Raw genomic sequence first — 17407 nt, forward strand, 5'->3', positions numbered from 1 at the left:
ATATATATATATATATATATATATAGCCTGACTTTTCGTACTCGTCATGACACTCTATTGGGCGGTAGCAAATAGAAACGTAGTGTCCTTCCCTGACAAGCGTCATGTTTGTCATTGATGTGTCTTGAGAACTTCTACAATTTTTTAATGTGAAAGCATTAAATGACTCATGATGCGGAAAATCCGGCGTTGTCGGGGTGACCAAGCGATGGTCCAAAAAGGCTACCCTCGACCTTTGGTGTTAAGGCTACGAACACTCGACCTTTGGTGGAAATCGAGCCCACGACCTTTGATGTTAAGGTGAATGTAATTAAGGCACATTTAATGAGAATAGAGTTAAGTAAAGCACTCAAACCCATGACCATTGGGGGGAGTCGAACCCTCGACCTTTCGTGGGAGTCGAACCCACGATCTTTGGTGTTAATTATGACGAATTAAGGCACAGTTGATTAATGTAGAGTTAATTAAGCCATTCTAAACCACGACATTTGGTGTTAAGGCGAGGTTTATTAAGATAGAGTTAATTAAGACGCTCGAACCCACGACCTTTGGTGTTAAGGATACGAACCTACTACCTTTGGTGCTAACTACGGCGAATGTAATCAGGGGACAGTTAATTAAAATAGAGTTAAGGCACTCGAACCCTCGCCCATTGGTTTGAGTCGAACCCACAACCTTTGGTAATTAAGGTGAAGTTAATTAAGGGACAGTTAAGATATAATTAAGGCACTGAAACCGACAACCTTTGGTGGTAATTGAACACTCGACCTCTGGTGGGAGTCGAGCCCATGACCTTGCTTTGCGGCATAAATGTCTAAGCATTGCGCGGTGGTCGCAATGCTTTCGCATTCATCCACATAGGAATAACTAAGTGCCCCTTGAATGTTTTTTTTTCCCTCTAGTTTGAGCTTTCTCTGGCTTATAGGGCTGCGGATGATCATATTTCCCAACGCTTCTTGAGTGGGCCGTCCAGCGGGCCAGGGCCGTTGCCGAGGATCTCGAAAGATTTTGCTCGGGCGATGGACCACTGGCAGCCTAGCCCCGGGCACCAACATCAATAACCGTTGGACAAATAAAGTTTATTCCTATCCTATCCTTGAAGCTATAATTCTGCACGCGAGATGAAGCAACGAAAAACCGCCTAAACGTTTTTAACGATCAAAACTTGTTGCTGTTGTACAATTCGCTGTCGTCTTCCGCGCGGTTAGCCTCAGCCTTCTATTATCTTGCTCATATATAGTTTCAATTCAGAACTAAGTCGAAGCGACATATGCGTACGACGGACGGCAATCCTCTCTATAATATGAAGCGGGACGTCAGTACGACGACATATAAAAGCAAGAAAGGATGAATAAGATCATGTACCACCATTGAAAATCGCACGCACGTACGCACGCACACGCTCTCTCTCTCTCACACACACACACACACACACACACACACACACACACACACACACACACACACACACACACACACACACACACACACACACACACACACACACACACACACACACATCAGTAATTTTCGCCACGGGTGTATAATTTTTCTTTATACTACGGTATGTGTCATCGCACTTTCTGAAACGGCACACTTGTGGTGTAATTTTTTAGAGCGCAGCGCGAAATGAAATAGCGCGTGAGGAGGAAAGTGCAGAAGGAGGGTACAGTGAAGGCATGCGCCGGAAAGTGGAGGAGGAGCGAAGGGGAAGAGGCCTTCGCATGCGCTGAGTTGCCGGCGGCCACGGCATCCACTGCCGCGTGGGCCATCTCATCTGCGCTTCCGAGGGAGGGCCAATGTGGCGTGAGGTTAGGAGGGCTACGCTCGTCCGCGGCGTCAGCTGCTGAGGTCAGTCCGCGGTACCAGCGTCTGTGGTGGGGGTCACTGCTCCAGCAAGGGGCGATGTTGGGCGGCTCAAGGTTCGATGTGACACTCCCTTGGGTGTTGTCGCCGCTGACATTGGTGGCACGATTTCCCCGCGATGAAGGGCCGGCCGCTCTTGTGGTTGGTGGAACGAAAGCGTAAAAATAGCGTAGTGCCGTGCAAGACGGGCTGTGCGGCAACGATGGCTACGATATGGCGCCAGAGTAGCGCGCGTTGACTGTATGGAAATTGAGTGCGCTACTCGCACCGTTCTCTTCCTAATATAAACCGTGTACCTATATAATCGTAATATAGAGCAGCATGCGCTCAAATTTCGCATTAGGGGGTATCGTAATCGTCGATGAATTTTTTAAATATGCATATTTGGAGCGTTCGTTGAAGCTGTGGCGTTTGAGACTACATCCACGTACCTCTCTTGATTTGTTCATTGGAATTGTTTATGCTGCTCGTTGCAACAACGTATACCCAAAGGACATAAGCTCTCATGGGTCTGTGAAATCGGCTCTTTATCGACAAAGGCCTCTCTCCGATCGAAACATTGAAATAATTTTTTTTTGTAATTTAAGCAGGTGCGCAAAATAAAAACACGGGACTCAGAACGCAGGTCTTGCCCTGGATATTTTTTTTTTTTTTTTTTTGCATGCTTCCTTTCAGCAAAGCGTAGAAGGGAGCCGTTGATCGCACCCTAGACAGAGCTCGCTCTTCCTTGCGGGAACTTTGTGGACCGGCACGTCAAGTCCTCGTGGTAATCACGGCCGCTGCGCTGCGCGGTTCCAGAGCGCCACGGGTGCGAGCGCGACAGCCCACGATGCAGTGGCTGCACAGCGAGCGCCGCCAGAGAGGCAGAAGTTGAGCCCTTCGGCGCGCACGTTCACCATGACCTCGCGGCTCATCTCTTCACCGATGCTGTGGCAACCGGCCAGCAGCTCGCTCATGCAGTATCTGTACTCCTTCACCAGTCTGCGAGAAACAAAGAATGCCTCATGACACTCATTGCCACAGGGTGCACGCGCAATCTTTCATTCAGCCCACGAAAAGAAAAGCTCCCTTTCCTGCACGGGCGACGCGCTGCATGTCACCGTGCTTTCGTTATGATTTTTCGTAGGATGTGCCTACACGCTCCGTACATTTGGTAGGAAGCGCCACGAAGCAGCACCGATCAGCGCCGCTGTGGCAGCTATCCTTGACACAGTGAAAGTTGCAACAATGAGGCTTTGCTCGCGAATTGAGATCCGAGTTTTCTCGAGACAGGGGTTCAATAGACATCTTATATTCATATAGATATGTTTGCAGGATGAACTGGTTTTGTTGATGGCCAGTTTGTAGGCGTCCTATGGTATGACTAATACCATTTGTCCCTTTGCGTGTGCTCGCTAGGGAACGCGGGAGTCGCGACGTGGTCGGGCAGCGAGAGCCTGCAGCGTACCTGCAAACCATCTGCCATCCGCGACCCGGGCTCTCGGGGTACTCGTCATCGTTCACAATCCGGGCCGCCTCCCTTGCGTTGTCCAAGTTGCGATCACAAAGCTTGGCTGTCTTGCTGACGTAAGACATATTGCATCCTGCGGATCAATTAGAGGAGACGAGAGAGAGCACAGTGGGTCTCGCTTTGGCTTTTCTCTCTACGGGAACATATGGACACTGAAAAAGCGTTTTCAGCACAGTAACAAAACGTTCAAATCTGTAGACAACGCTGCTGTGAACATGCGAGCCAAATATTATTCCACCGCATGCAGCAGGGATCCCCTAATGTCACATAAAAGATCACTCGCTTTCTCATATGGTTTTCGAGGAACCCGCTCTTTTTTCGCCGTATGTTACATCAGTGATGACGTTGCAGCCAGCGTGACGGCTCATAAACGCCAGTCATATATGGAGGTTTGTTCGTGGCCATCAACTAATCGCACCAAGCAACGAAGAGAATGACAGATCAATTCATGGGGCGTCACAAAGCAACACTGGGGCTATGGGTGTAGCCGCAGTGGAGCGCAGCGGATTAATTTTGATTATCTGGAGTTCTTTAACGCGCACCTAAACCTAAGCACAGAAGCGTTTTTTTTTTTTTTGCATTTCGTCCGCATCGAAATGCGGTCGTCGCGATCGGCAATTGAACCTGCGACCTCGTGCTCAGCAGCACAACGCCATGGCCTCCCTGCAGATGCACTGATGAACTGATGAGTTGAGGGGACATAAGAAATGTAAGCATTGTACTAGTTATATCGCCGCTTATATTGCGTGATGTTTAAAACACGTTGGCGGGCCAGTTGGTTAGAATCCATGGTAGAGTGTATAAGCGCGACTGAACGAGGACGTAGAAAGAAACAGATACACAGACACAGCGCTTCACTTTATTTTATTTTATTTTGTTTTCGCACGCATCGATAAATATATACCGTGCGAGCGGAAACAAACGTACCACCATTGTCATTCCGCTCATTCAAAACTAACACGCTGTGGTTGCTCAGTGGCTATGGTGTTGGGCTGCTGAGCACGAGGTCGCGGGATCGAATCCCGGCCACGGCGGCCGCATTTCGATGGGGGCGAAATGCGAAAACACCCGTGTACTTAGATTTAGGTGCACGTTAAAGAACCCCAGGTGGTCTAAATTTCCGGAGTCCCCCACTACGGCGTGCCTCATAATCAGAAAGTGGTTTTGGCACGTAAAGCCCCATAATTCTTCCTCTTCATTCAAAACTTGTAAAACGCGCAGTAGTAACATCGTGTTTCAACAATTCTCTGACGAAGTCATGTGACCACAAAATGGAAGCCAGTTTCAGAGATCAGGCCAAGCGCCTGGCAGATTCTGGTTACCCGATGCGTACGCTCACTTCTGTCGCGGAGGGCTTAAGCAGGAAGTGCAAAAATGCGTCGAATGGAAGCAGTGCCAATGCTAGAGCAAAGTTGCTGTGGTACCATACATTCATTGCATTTCACGTAATCTCAGAAGAATAGCGGCGAAATCGGGGGTGGACGTGGTTTTCTCTGCCCCTGAGCGTCTACAGAAGCTATGCAAACAGATTAACACAGAGAATAACAAAAGGCACGCATGTTCTACCCAACGTCGCAAACAATTTGTAAACTGCACTCATAACGTTGTCTATGCCATTCCACTTTCATGCGGAAGAACGTATGTTGGTCAAACCGGCCGATGCATCAATGAGAGATTAAAAGAGCATTGATATGACGTCACTAGGGAAATCTCGGGTCATTTGGGTATTCACTGCCGAGATTGTTCCTGCAAGCCGATGTTTGAAAGCACTTCCATTTGTATAAGGCTCATAGCAGGATGACGAGGCAGATTGTGGAGGCCTACGAGATTGCAAAATTAGAGCAAAAGTGCGTAAACAAGCCTTCGGTGTCGCTATCTGAAAAGGAGATACGATTTCTCGGTTTATCTTTGTGACCATTGCAGTACATGTAGCTCATGACGCCTTGAGGGAATGAACCTGATAATAGCCGAAACTTAAGCCACGGCGACGGCCTTCTTGGGCGAATCGTCAACCGAATTAGTGGTGAAGAGATTAAGCTTTGTGGAACTGAGTCTAGCGCTTTATCTATCGTGTGCCATTGCTGTCTCGCTAGGGGACAAAGCACGTTTTTCATTAAATTGAGGACTTGAGAATTTAATGAATAAATAATCTTAAATAATTCTGCAGTTAGAATAAAGAAAAAGTGCCTTGCTCCATATAGTGGACAACGACATGCTTTTAGTCGCGTCATTCTATACACCAGCCTGTTTCTAAACCTTGGCTGAAGTTAGCGAGGCACCCTGTATGTTAAATACAGCAACATTGCATGAAGCCAGCATACACTCTGCTACTGTTCGAGTTATCTTCAGCATCGCAGCCATTAATAGCAAAATCTCAGTATAGCCAGCGAATACGTATAAGGCAGATAAGCTATGTATGTTAAATTATCTATAGAATCAACGAAATAAGCATAGCGAAACAAGCGAAGGGAGAGGCCTGGGCTATGGGCAGTCATGCAGGTAGAACTAATGAAAGAATGTTGAAGAAATATTTTTAATAGCGTGTCGGTCATGCAAGCTATGTATATTAAAAAAAGCATCGCATTAAAAAAATATAATCTGCACTTTATGACACTAGCCTTGTCTTCAAAGGAGGCGGGATGACATGCAGAACTGCATTCTCCGGGGCCGTTTGGCAGAACGCTAGGCTGCAATGTGGAAACAGCGCTAGGACGGGACAGCAGAGGACACAAAGGCGGCGCTGAGCACTGCCACTCGCATGCTGACCTTGAAAGTCCTGGCGGTCCTCTTCGGGCATCAGAGGCAGCAGGCGACCCCAAAGGAGCTCCGTTGTCCGTGAAGCGACGCGGAAGCGCCGAAGGAACAGCTGCTGGCCCCGCCACCGACGCCGGTAGCTGACGCGCTTGACGCACTCCGTGTGGAGGCTGAGATGCAGCCACTCCTCGGAGCGCAGGACACGGCACGCGTCCAAGACGTGGACTTCAGGTGGCTCACCTACCAAGAAGGAGACGTGGCCTGCTCAGCACCGTGCTTGTGTCTGAACTGTTGTCCCGCCGCTAGCCTGTTGCCCACATTCAAACGCTTCGGGATTATAACTAGCTCTCCGCACTAAAATGATATTGTGCTCTAGCAATATCATCGAATAAGTAAGATTTTAACAGCCGATCTTTAAGTGGCGAATTGGGGACCATTTCTCGCAGACTCAAGCGCAGGGACAACAATGCCAGGATGTGAACGATTACTTGTTCTGAGAATTGCACTTCTTGTGGCAAAATATCCGGCAGATTAAGTTAATCTGGCTAAGCAGACCTATAGGTCCTACCAAAGTACCATTGTGAGCTGTGTAATAATAATAATAATAATAATAATAATAATAATAATAATAATAATAATAATAATAATAATAATAATAATAATAATAATAATAATAATAATAATAATAATAATCTTTATTACTTGTTGGGCCTTTATCGATGCTAGATATAAAAAATAGTCAAAGTTCTTTTTACTTATGTCGTGTAGTGTATATTTGTACTGCGGTACACAAAGCGATAGTGAACGTTTCGCTTTGAATTAGGCTCGTTTTTATCTTTATCGGCTGCTATTATTCAAAATCCTGTTCTCTTGAACACGTGCACTAACGGTACATTACTGTGCTTATTTGAAACGACTTATTTTAAGTTATAAGCATGCGCACGGTTATCCAACCTCATGATAGTGCCGCTCCCCACTAAATCACGACGCTTTCTCCGAACTGCAGACGCACCAGACATCTCAAATGGAGCCACTCTTTAGTACGACTGATGAGAATTGAAGAAAAAATGATGCTTCGGTCTTTTTTTCTGCGCCCTTAAGCTGACTACACGTGCAGTACGGTTCCGAAATACCCGCCACACAAATTATTGCTTGTTGAATGGAATGGTCACGGAGTATGTACTTGATGTGAGCTTCTCTGAGAAACGTAGCTGGTTCGTATTCCGTAATTTTCGCCGCACTGCACGGAGCTGGTGAAGCGAAGATATTTAAATTTTCCACGCACATGGTTCATAACTTAAATCTTTAGAGGTATTTAGAAATAGGGGGCGCAAGCGGCTTGAGCACACTAAAGGGGCCTTGGCACAGCCAGAAAATTGAGACAAGGGGATTGCGTACGCCGTGCCCTATAGCGTTCTCTTTTGAGTATCCTATACCTTACGTCCCAGCTAATATTAGCCAAGCTGTTCAAAAGAGAAAGAAAGAAAGAAAGGAAGAGAAAGGAAGAAAGAGATTAAAAATGCATGGTGCGAGATACAAGACCTTAGAATGACAGAAAAAAAAATTAAATTGAGGGGTTTTACGTGCCAAAACCACTTGCTGATTATGAGGCACGCCGTAGTGGAGGACTCCGGAAATTTAGACCACCTGGGGTTCTTTAACGTGCACCTAAATCTAAGCACACGGGTGTTTTCGCATTTCGCCCCCATCAAAATGCGGCCGCCGTGGCCGGGATTCGATCCCGCGACCTCGTGCTCAGCAGCCCAACACCATAGCCACTGAGCAACCACGGCGGGTAGACAGAAAGCTGAGATAGTTGTTAAGGATCATTATACAAAAAGGTGAGGCGAGTTGGTAAGGATTCATTATGCAAAAAGGTGAGGCGAGTTGGTGAGGTTTCATTATGCAGAAAGGTGAGGCGAGTTGGTAAGGATTCATTATGCAAAAAGGTGAGGTTCGTGTTGTCCACTTCTCTTCACTTGTGTCCTGTCTGCACGGCGTTAATATTGTCCACTTCTCTTGTGTCCTCTCTGCACGCCTCACCTTTTTGCATAATACAAGACCTGTAGGTGTTCGGTCGCCTGACTTCTCACAGTCGAACACCGTTCCTGTAATTGTATCTTGCGCCGTGCCTTTCTAATAGTTTTTTTCCTTGAACAGTTTGGCTAACGTTAGCTGGGACACGCTATATATTAAAAAAAAAAAAGATTGCATAACGATTATGCGTTGGCGGAGCTTTCCAATTTTATTTTATTTTGGCTCCTGTGACCTCATAACTACCGTAGCGCCGTATTTCTAGTAACCAGGGTATCTACGGTGATATTTGAGCACGTGATCGACATCTTTTCCAGTGTAGCGGAAAAGTAGTTCGAACAGATTCCCAACAGACTTTTGGCATAGCCCTCACTGGCCTCCTTCCCGCCATGTTCAACCGCGTCTCGCCCATATCGACTGCCAATAATGCTAAGTGAATGTGGTTCGCGATTCAGGGTTCCGATGCGCTCCCCTCTGGTCCACTGCAGGTAAACACTTTGTCACCTAGCGACGAGTTCCGTTGGCTACAACGCTCACCGTAATGAGTCGCAATGTGTGCGTGTGTGCGTCAGTAAGTATTGCTGCCGTGGCTCGCGTAGATTTCTCGGTCGTCCGAGTTGGATCGGTATATTTTTAACTTATTGTGCGATCACCTCAATAACCTTTAATTCTTTTTTCAAGATTCTTTTTGTTCGTGCTAAGCTCTTAAATTGTCTCATGGCTCCCATCTTTTTGATAGGCGTGATCGTCTCATAAAGTAACGGGCCGCCTTCGCTAATAATATGTCCATCATCAGTAGCGGCTGTAATTTTCTCTTCCGCTCGAGCTATTCGTAAAAGCAAATGTAAGCCTATCCTGATGCTGGATTAGGGGAGATGGCTGACCAACGGCAGAGAGAACTTATATGAAAATATTCGTGAATACGGGCCCTGCATGGTATCGTTCCGTGACTGAAAGCTGTCAGCGGCGGCACAGTTGCGTGGTCTTATGGTATGTCAGCACGACTGCGCGATAGTATATACAAGGTCTTACAAGTTTGCCCAAGCAGCTGGCGCTGGCGAACGTTTTTATAATCACTTGTCCTCTTTTCACTTGTAGGACGATGAATATTTTTAGCGCGATTCGTGGGCAGCCATTTTGCACCCGTGAATACAGTTAAAATCCACTCAATTGCTCTGTAGTTTCACTGGGTGTAGCACAAAGACATTTTTGTTTCATCGAATTTCGGACATGATACATATTGCTGTCGGATTGGCACCTCTTTTACGCCTTGCGTCGTGCTAAACATGCGGTCGTGATCATTATAAATGTTTGTCAACTAAACGAGTGAAATAAAAAAAAAAACGTTTCTAGTTTGTTTTAGGCAGCCTTCCTTAATTCATCATCAAAAGAGCAGCTGCATCACTATTCGAATCGCGTATCCTTCATTTTTACATGTATGTCAAGTATTTAATCAACGAGCGCAAATCACAATGCAGGACCGACAAGAATTGGAAATCCTCGATATTCAGCCGAATAACAAGCTTCGCTTACAGCGCCGTTTCGGCGTCTGCAAGTGTTGAGCAAACCAACATCAGTCAGACGCCTGAATTGTGGCTTGTGGTGAGGAGAAAACACGCAGCCAGAATTCACGATCTGATTACGAAACACGCGGTAGTGGGGGACTCTGGATTAAATTTAACCAACTAAGATTCCTTAATGTACAGTTAAATCGCAGTACACGAGGTTTCTGCATTTCACTTGCATCGGAACGCGGCTGACACGGTCGGGATCGTACCCGCGACCTCGAGCAACACCATAGCCATAAAGCTAATTAAATTATGGGGTTTTACGTGCCAGAACCACGATCTGATTATCAGGCATACCGTAGTGGGGGCTCCGGAAATTTGGACCACCTGGGGTTCTTTAACGTGCTCCTAAATCTAAGTGCACTAATGTTTTCGCATTTCGCCCCCATCGAAATGCGGCTGCCGTGGCCGGGATTCGATCCCACGGCCTCGTGCTTAGCAGCCATAGCCAACACCATAGCCACTAAGCAACCACGGCGGGCGGTCATAAAGCTACTACGGCGGGTACCTAAGTGTTGATTTGATGGGCGGCCGCTTCCGTACGTATATTATCGTCTAGACGCTGCGGTGCTTTTTCAGGATTTGCTGCTGCACCCCCTGCGTACGTTTCCTGATTGACAAATTTGCCCGGTGTTTACTTTTCAGAAATAGAAGGAACGTACCGTCCTGTACCTTGAATTTATATTTATCTAGTTTGTCCGCAACCGCTGTCATGTCTAGTAGTAGCATTTCCTTGCCTTCTTACGTCGCCTTTTCCCTGTACCGCACCCCCCCTCCCCCATTTATGCGAGCGGCACGCGAAAAGTGGCGAGAATGCTATTCACTCGTTTCACGGCTGCGTCGGTTCCATGTTGTCGGTTCTATTCAGTCTTTGCCTCCTCTTCGTACCTCCTCTCTACCGTTCTATCTACCTCCCCTCTGGACTGTCCCGCGTTAGTACAAAGGTAAGCGCTGCAGTTTCTGCAATGCATTTGCGAGGGATAACGGATAATTGCAGCTGCCAAAAGGCCATTTTGGCGACGCCCAGGGAGCTCTAGAGGGCATTGTGGCGGCACGGTGGAAAGGCCACCTTTCCTCTCTGCCACGCTCCTGCCATGTATACGCACGCTCTGAGCCAGCCCCCGAGTAGGGGTGCCAGGCAGTAGCAGCGGGGGAAAAATCGAATGGAGTGGCAAAAATGGTCAAGTGAAATTTCGATGTCGCTAGTCTTTTAACGCAATGAACGACACAGCTGCTTAAGCACTGGGTCATGGCACCCATTTGATTCTAGTAACGTTAATGGCACCTACTCCGATTCGCCCTCGTCTCGGGGGGCGATGTCGTTGTGCCAGACGTGGTGAGGAGCTGCTGCATGGCGGCGTGAACGCTCCGTGTGCTGGGCTTGCTTATGCTGCTGCTGGGTGAATAGGTAGACGGCATGGTGGTTGGGGCATTGACCAGGACATCAGCCGGGACTTTGGCCCGAACTTTGGTCTGAACTTTGGCCGGAACTTTGACGGGAACATCGGCCGCGACTTTGGCGGGTACTTTGTCGGGTACTTTGACCCCATTGGTTGGGGCATTGAGTAAAATCTTTGACGGGACCTTGGCCGGAACCTTGGCCGGAATCTTGGCCGGAACCTTTGCCGGAACCTTGGCGGGCATCTTTACCGCAGCCTTGGCCGGGATTATGGTCTCAGGCGGGGATGAGCTACTGCTTTTCGGACTCGCCTTAACAGTCACTGCATAAACCAGTTGTGGACTTGTAACATGTTTGTGCACGAGTAATATTACGATAGCGCGCTTACGTCTGCGAAAGTATTTTTTTGAAAATGCTTTTGGTGAAGCCAGAGTGTAGCAACTGCATTACCACCCCCATGACTGCTCACAAGACAACGATCGCGGAGTAAACAGGCCTCAGCGCCGGAGCAAAAGCCGCATCTCTCGACATCTTGAGGCGGCGCGTTGTAAAGAGTGTCCTCTTCACTTGGAGAGCTTTGGTATTGTGTTTTAGTACGAAAAGAAAGCGTGGCAGCCGAGATGAAGCCTTGCTCGAAAGTCTCACTCGCCTGGCTCGCTTTTCAACCGCCATACTGACTCAAGGGACTAGGCTTTCTCGTTTGATGAAAGCACAGAAGTTGCAGACTAACGTGCAATGAATTTTTACGCCAAAGAGTCATACGTTGGTTGTGAGAATGCCATGTGGGAAGGATCCAAATTCTGAATGCATACAGTTGCGCGACAACCGTTGCCTGGCACAGAGTGTGCAATCTTGTGCGCAGTGGCAGAACGCCACAGCTTCTGCGCCACCGGAGCGGATATAGTGTAACAACCCAGACGACATGTGGGAATCGCGCTGGCGAGTACCACTATTAAGGTACTCCCCCCAAAAGTTACTTTAAACTTGGGCATTTTTACGCGTAATGCGCCTTTTCACATAATCGAGGTCGAAGATTTAAAAGAGCCCGTATAAACATCTGCGCATGACAGCACGAGCCAGGAACGGAATGGAAGTTAAAATTATGGGGTTTTACGTGCCAAAACCACTTTCTGATTATGAGGCACGCCGTAGTGGAGGACTCCGGAAATTTCGACCACCTGGGGTTCTTTAACGTGCACCTAAATCTAAGTACACGGGTGTTTTCGCATTTCGCCTCCATCGAAATGTGGCCGCCGTGGCCGGGATTCGATCCCGCGACCTCGTGCTCAGCAGCCCAACACCATAGCCACTGAGCAACCACGGCGGGTGGAATGGAAGTTAACGCACCTGACAGGGCTCCGTTAGTATCAAGTGGGGGTTCATTGATGCGGCAGTCTATATAACAATTAAAAGTTGCGTTATACTCGTACGATGTAAATACCGGGGTTCCCGTGGACACCTTTTCAGCGGCACGCGCAAAACGCGATCGGTCTCTGTATACGTGATTCTCGCTAAAACAGCGTACACATAGTTTTTCTTCTTGATTTCGAACACTTAATAAAAATCCATCAAAATTTACTCCAATCACGTCACTACAAATGAATCATTTGCCCAGCCGGACATCATAAGGAAGAAAAACCAAACCTCATTCACTAATTAAATTCATTACATGAACTGATTTCTTTATTACATATTTTATACAGCATGTTGGAAAATTGAAGGGAATTGTCATAAAAGTAGAGTTCCATGCTTCTACATTTCAAAATGACCATGTAAGACCGGAATAACCTGTGTCAAATTATTCGTTCAATTGGCCTGATTACGCACCTGGCATTCCTCGCGTGAGGTAGTAAGGCAGTGTAAAATAATGCCTCGCCATTCCTCTCGATAAAGTGGTATGCGAACAAACGGAAGTTGTGCAGAACGCCAATTTGAATCAGCTCGTAGAAAGAGGAAATAGGGCGACGGCAGTTCCATTTTACGCCATACTTGTACGCTACAAAGGGGTGGTTCGCAGAACAGCGCTTCGCGGTGCCACGTGCGTAATCTGGTAAATTGAACGAATAATTTGACACCAGTTGTTTCGGTCCACGTGACTATTCTCAAATATTGAAACGCGCAACTACACTTTCATGATGACAACTCCCTTCAACTTTCCAATATAAACATCTGCCATAAAGTTTGTAATTAAGAAAGCAGTTGATGTAATTAGTTTAATTGTTGAATGAATTGCTTCAGCTTTTCTTGCAAATGATATCCGCGCAGAAAGTTCATCTGTAGTAACGTGATTCACCTGTAATGACGAATTTTGTAGGGCTTTAAAAGAAAACGTTCAAAGTACAAAAAGAAAACTTGCATTTGCTTAATCAGAGACGCAGTTGTATGCAGGATTATGTTCACGCATAATATTACGAATAAACACAATACTGCGATGACATGGGTAAACGCACATTGAATTGAACCCAATGACTATACGTGCGAGTTATAAAAAATTATCATAATCATAATTATAGTCATAATCAACGGCACTTGGTCAGGCTGACAGTGCACGGTGAAATGTCACAATGTCACTAATAAGGCAAAAACGTCATTAACTTCTCGAATGTCGCCATGAAATAATGCACGGTTAAGTGTCACAATGTCACTAATAAAGCGAAAACGCTATGAACTTCTCGAATGTAGCCATAAGACAGTGCACGGTGAAGTGTCACAATGTCACGAATAAGGCGAAAACGTCATAACCTTCTCGAATGTCGCCATGAGAGACTGCACGGTGAAGGGTCACAATGTCACTAAAAAGGCGAAAACGTCATTAACTTCTCGAACGTCGTCATGAGACAGTGCACGGCAAAGTGTCACAATGTCACTAATAAGTCGGCAACGTCATTAACTTCTCGAATGTCATGAGACAGTGCACGGTCAAGTGTCACAATGTCACTAATAAAGCGAAAACGCCATGAACTTCTCGAATGTAGCCATAAGACAGTGCACGGTGAAGTGTAACAATGTCACGAATAAGGCGAAAACGTCATAAACTTCTCGAATGTCGCCATGAGAGACTGCACGGTGAAGGGTCACAATGTCACTAAAAAGGCGAAAACGTCATTAACTTCTCGAAGGTGGCCATGAGACAGCGCATGGTGAAGTGTCACAATATCACTAATAAGGCAAAAACGTCTAACTTCTCGAATGTTGCCATAAGACTGTGCACGGTGAAGTGTCACAATGTCACCAATAAGGCGAAAACGTCATTAACTTCTGGAATGTCTTCATGAGACAGCGCACTGTAAAGTGTCACAATGTCACTAATAGGGCGAACACATGATTAACAATATCGAATGTCGCCATAAGTATACTGTTAGCGACATTCGAGAAGTTAATAGCAATAGCACCTCTGTCGTAGCTCACATGGTTGATTCCGAATGGTAAAATGCAAATCACCGAACAAGTACCTCTTCACTGTTCTCCGGATGGGGCGCGCGCGCCATCATTTAAATATATATTTATCTTATCAGAAGACGCACTCGTGCGTTCCATATGTGTCGTTCGGTTATTTGGTCAGGGCTCCAGAGTGAATAGCGGGCCCATCGCGAGACTTTTGCTCGCCCGCAGCGCGGTGTGCCTGATTCCAGAACGCTCGGAGCGAGAGATAGGCCTATACGCTCGCTCACCCTGGTCGTACTGCGCATATGTGAGGTCCGCGCCGAAATCTGCGGCACCGTCGGCGGCTTTTTCATCGTAGTAAGTCTCTTCATCGTAGTATTCATCGACGGGCCTCCCCTGGCGAGCCGTCTGGCCGAGCACAGGCAGCAGAATGACGGCGGCGAGCAGGGCAGCTGCAACGAACACAGGAAGCGCTTTCAACGTGCGCCCGACCGGCTCGAGCCGCCCTTAGCTCACCGTTTACGATGGACGTAGTTGCGGTCATCGCGTCGCTTCTCTTCCACTGCGAGGCACACCGTCATTGGGTCTGCCAGCCAGGCTTGCCAGAACTGCGCGTCGCCGCCCGTCCTGTTCTCTAGAAGCCACTGAGGTCAAACCTGCGCATGCCGGCGGACAGCGTGCATCGTCGTCTTTGTCCCCAGTTCCCGCTCGCGAGGAAATGCGACGGAGCACGCGCCCGTATTTTTCTTCCTCTTTCGAATCCAAAATGACACGCAGGCACAGCGAGAAATTAGCCGAATTCATCCGTTTGCAAACAGCGTTACATCACAGGGAGAGTCCCAACTGGTCCCGACCATCTGAAGCACCAACCGAACGAAAGTATGGTAGGTGGTAGTTCTTCTGAAGCATATGGTAGGTGAGAAATATCCTCGGGCTCCGCCCGACTTGGTCGCATCCCTCCACGTCGAAGCACCTTTTGTTTCGCAGTAGCTACGGTAAAAAAAAAGTCGCAGTTTCGTGCGAAAGGCGAAGCATCGATTGCGATAACAAATTAGTGGGCAACTATACGGATTAGGATGGTAGTTTTATCGGCCGTGTAAACTTGTAAACATAGGCTTACTAACTAAATTAACAAACATGATGTCACAAGCGCACAAGAAAACAAACACATATCACTCGATGACCGCGAAAACTTTCAAAACGCTGCATAGAGGAAACGCGGCCGCAGCAGCGAGCGAATTGACCATCGTGCTGCCGCTCGAAAAAAAAAAAAAAACACTGAAACTTTCGTAAAAAAAAACGTTTTTTTGTCTTTTTCAACCAGGATAAAATTCAAAAAAAAGGAAGGGCAGCTTTCCCGCAGAATTCTCCTCTTGCGATGCGACTCATTTCGACATATCTAAATATTTGGTCAAGAAGAAGGAGTTTGGGGGTCTGCGAAGCCCCTGGAACCATCCACGTGGTGGCAAGGACTTTGTTTCAACCAACCCTTGAGCCCCCTCGCATCTTTACAATTGCTAGTAGCTACAGCGGGGCGTGGTGTTTCTCGCAGCGCTCGACGTTTCTGCGCAGGCGCGAGTAAGAGCGAGTGCGAGAGAGACAATCTGGGGACCTTTGCTCCTTGAATATGTGACTCTGCCTAGGCACTACGGAGGAGGTTTCTTATGCCCCAACCATTGCCACGCGTCGGAAAGATTCGGCACGCGCCGAGGCGTCAAGATCGTCAAAAGCGTCGGTCGGGAACACGGCGAAGCGTGACGACGCGCAGCGATTATGTCTACTGCCGATGCTAGAAGTTTGCCGACGCGAGGTGATGCTGCGCCGGCGTGCACCAATAAGAGGCTGCGACGCGTCGCAAGCGTCAACCAATCGGAGGCTGCGAATCCTCCGGCTGCTATGCCTATGATGGCCGCCCATGCGGAGGCGCCGGAACCAACGATTGTCCGAGTTATTTGGACGCACGACGCGCGGGACAGTGTTCCTGAAAGACAGTGTTGTAATAGTAGGCCGACAACAACACGACCGACCGACCGACGACCGTGGGCTGTGGCAGCGCGACGTGGATCCGAAGCGACTTCGAACGACGCCGACTAAACCAACCTGCCCACTGGGTTCCGCCGGGCTCGGTACGATCGTCTGCTAAAACAGCCAACCGAATCACGATTGCCACAACGTCTGCGCTTGTTGTATGTGTATTTTGTTGTGCTCAAAACGAATGGAGACATGTTTACGACCTCTGAAGTCTGGATAATCAGCACTCGCCTATCGCCGTAACTGGGAGTGAACGAACCCAGCTGAGAAACTCTGTCGAATGAAATGAATTTGCAAGTCCGTTTGGCACTGCAGTGATTTAAAATATGGCACTCCTGACGTCGTGTGATGTGGGATGTGGTGAATGAACCGTTGTTGCATCTGGGTCGCAAGCCCCAAGGGTAGCGTTGGCCTAGCGGCCTTAGGCACAGCTGGTCCTGGTCCTGGCAAAGGATGAGTCGACTGCTAACAGAACAACTTGTTTATTCTAGCATCGCAAAAGAGCGGCCGGTCAGGTCGACCGAAGTGGAGAGACGGGAGCGCACGTTACTCGACGGATGAAAATCGGAGCCTCCCTCGGCGTCCGGGGCAGCTGCTTTTATACTCTCGGAGTCGAGGGCAAGTAGGAACGGCTCGGGATGAGGCGCACGTGACGGCGCCGCACGGACACGTTGAGACGAGAAGTGACGCATCTGCCGGGCCGGCGCCGGTCAGACCTCCTCGCTTCACAGTTGGGGAGCTCCTCTCCCCGGCTGCCGCGCTTTGACAAGCGTGGGCACCAACATGCACACACACTCACACACACACACACGAAGACACGTGGCATTGAAACATGCCTGGACGCGCTTGGCAGGAAGCGTT

At 48.0% G+C, this 17407-nt stretch overlaps 1 protein-coding gene across 1 annotated transcript; it reads right to left on the minus strand.

Annotated features, from left to right (window-relative positions):
- Window positions 1-2209: 2209 nt before the first annotated feature.
- LOC126546316 (uncharacterized) lies at window positions 2210-15216 on the minus strand. Its single transcript, XM_050194492.3, has 6 exons — window positions 15032-15216; window positions 14803-14967; window positions 11022-11453; window positions 6143-6370; window positions 3314-3449; window positions 2210-2847 (listed from the first exon to the last, which is right to left on the minus strand). The coding sequence occupies exons 1-6, from the start codon at window positions 15057-15059 to the stop codon at window positions 2637-2639; spliced, it is 1200 nt and encodes a 399-aa protein (XP_050050449.2). The 5' UTR covers window positions 15060-15216; the 3' UTR covers window positions 2210-2636.
- Window positions 15217-17407: the final 2191 nt, after the last annotated feature.

The sequence above is a fragment of the Dermacentor andersoni genome, chromosome 1 (genome assembly GCF_023375885.2).
Source record: "Dermacentor andersoni chromosome 1, qqDerAnde1_hic_scaffold, whole genome shotgun sequence".
Taxonomy (NCBI): Eukaryota; Metazoa; Arthropoda; class Arachnida; order Ixodida; family Ixodidae; genus Dermacentor; species Dermacentor andersoni.

Bases quoted from the DNA above. Each gene is read 5' to 3' on its own strand.
- LOC126546316 (XM_050194492.3), bottom strand. From the start codon at position 15,059: ATGACCGCAACTACGTCCATCGTAAACG. The intron at 11,454-14,802 runs GTGAGCGAGCGT...TGGTTTATGCAG, and splicing joins ATATGCGCAGTACGACCAGG to TGACTGTTAAGGCGAGTCCG. The intron at 3,450-6,142 runs GTCAGCATGCGA...ATTGATCCGCAG, and splicing joins GGACCGCCAGGACTTTCAAG to GATGCAATATGTCTTACGTC.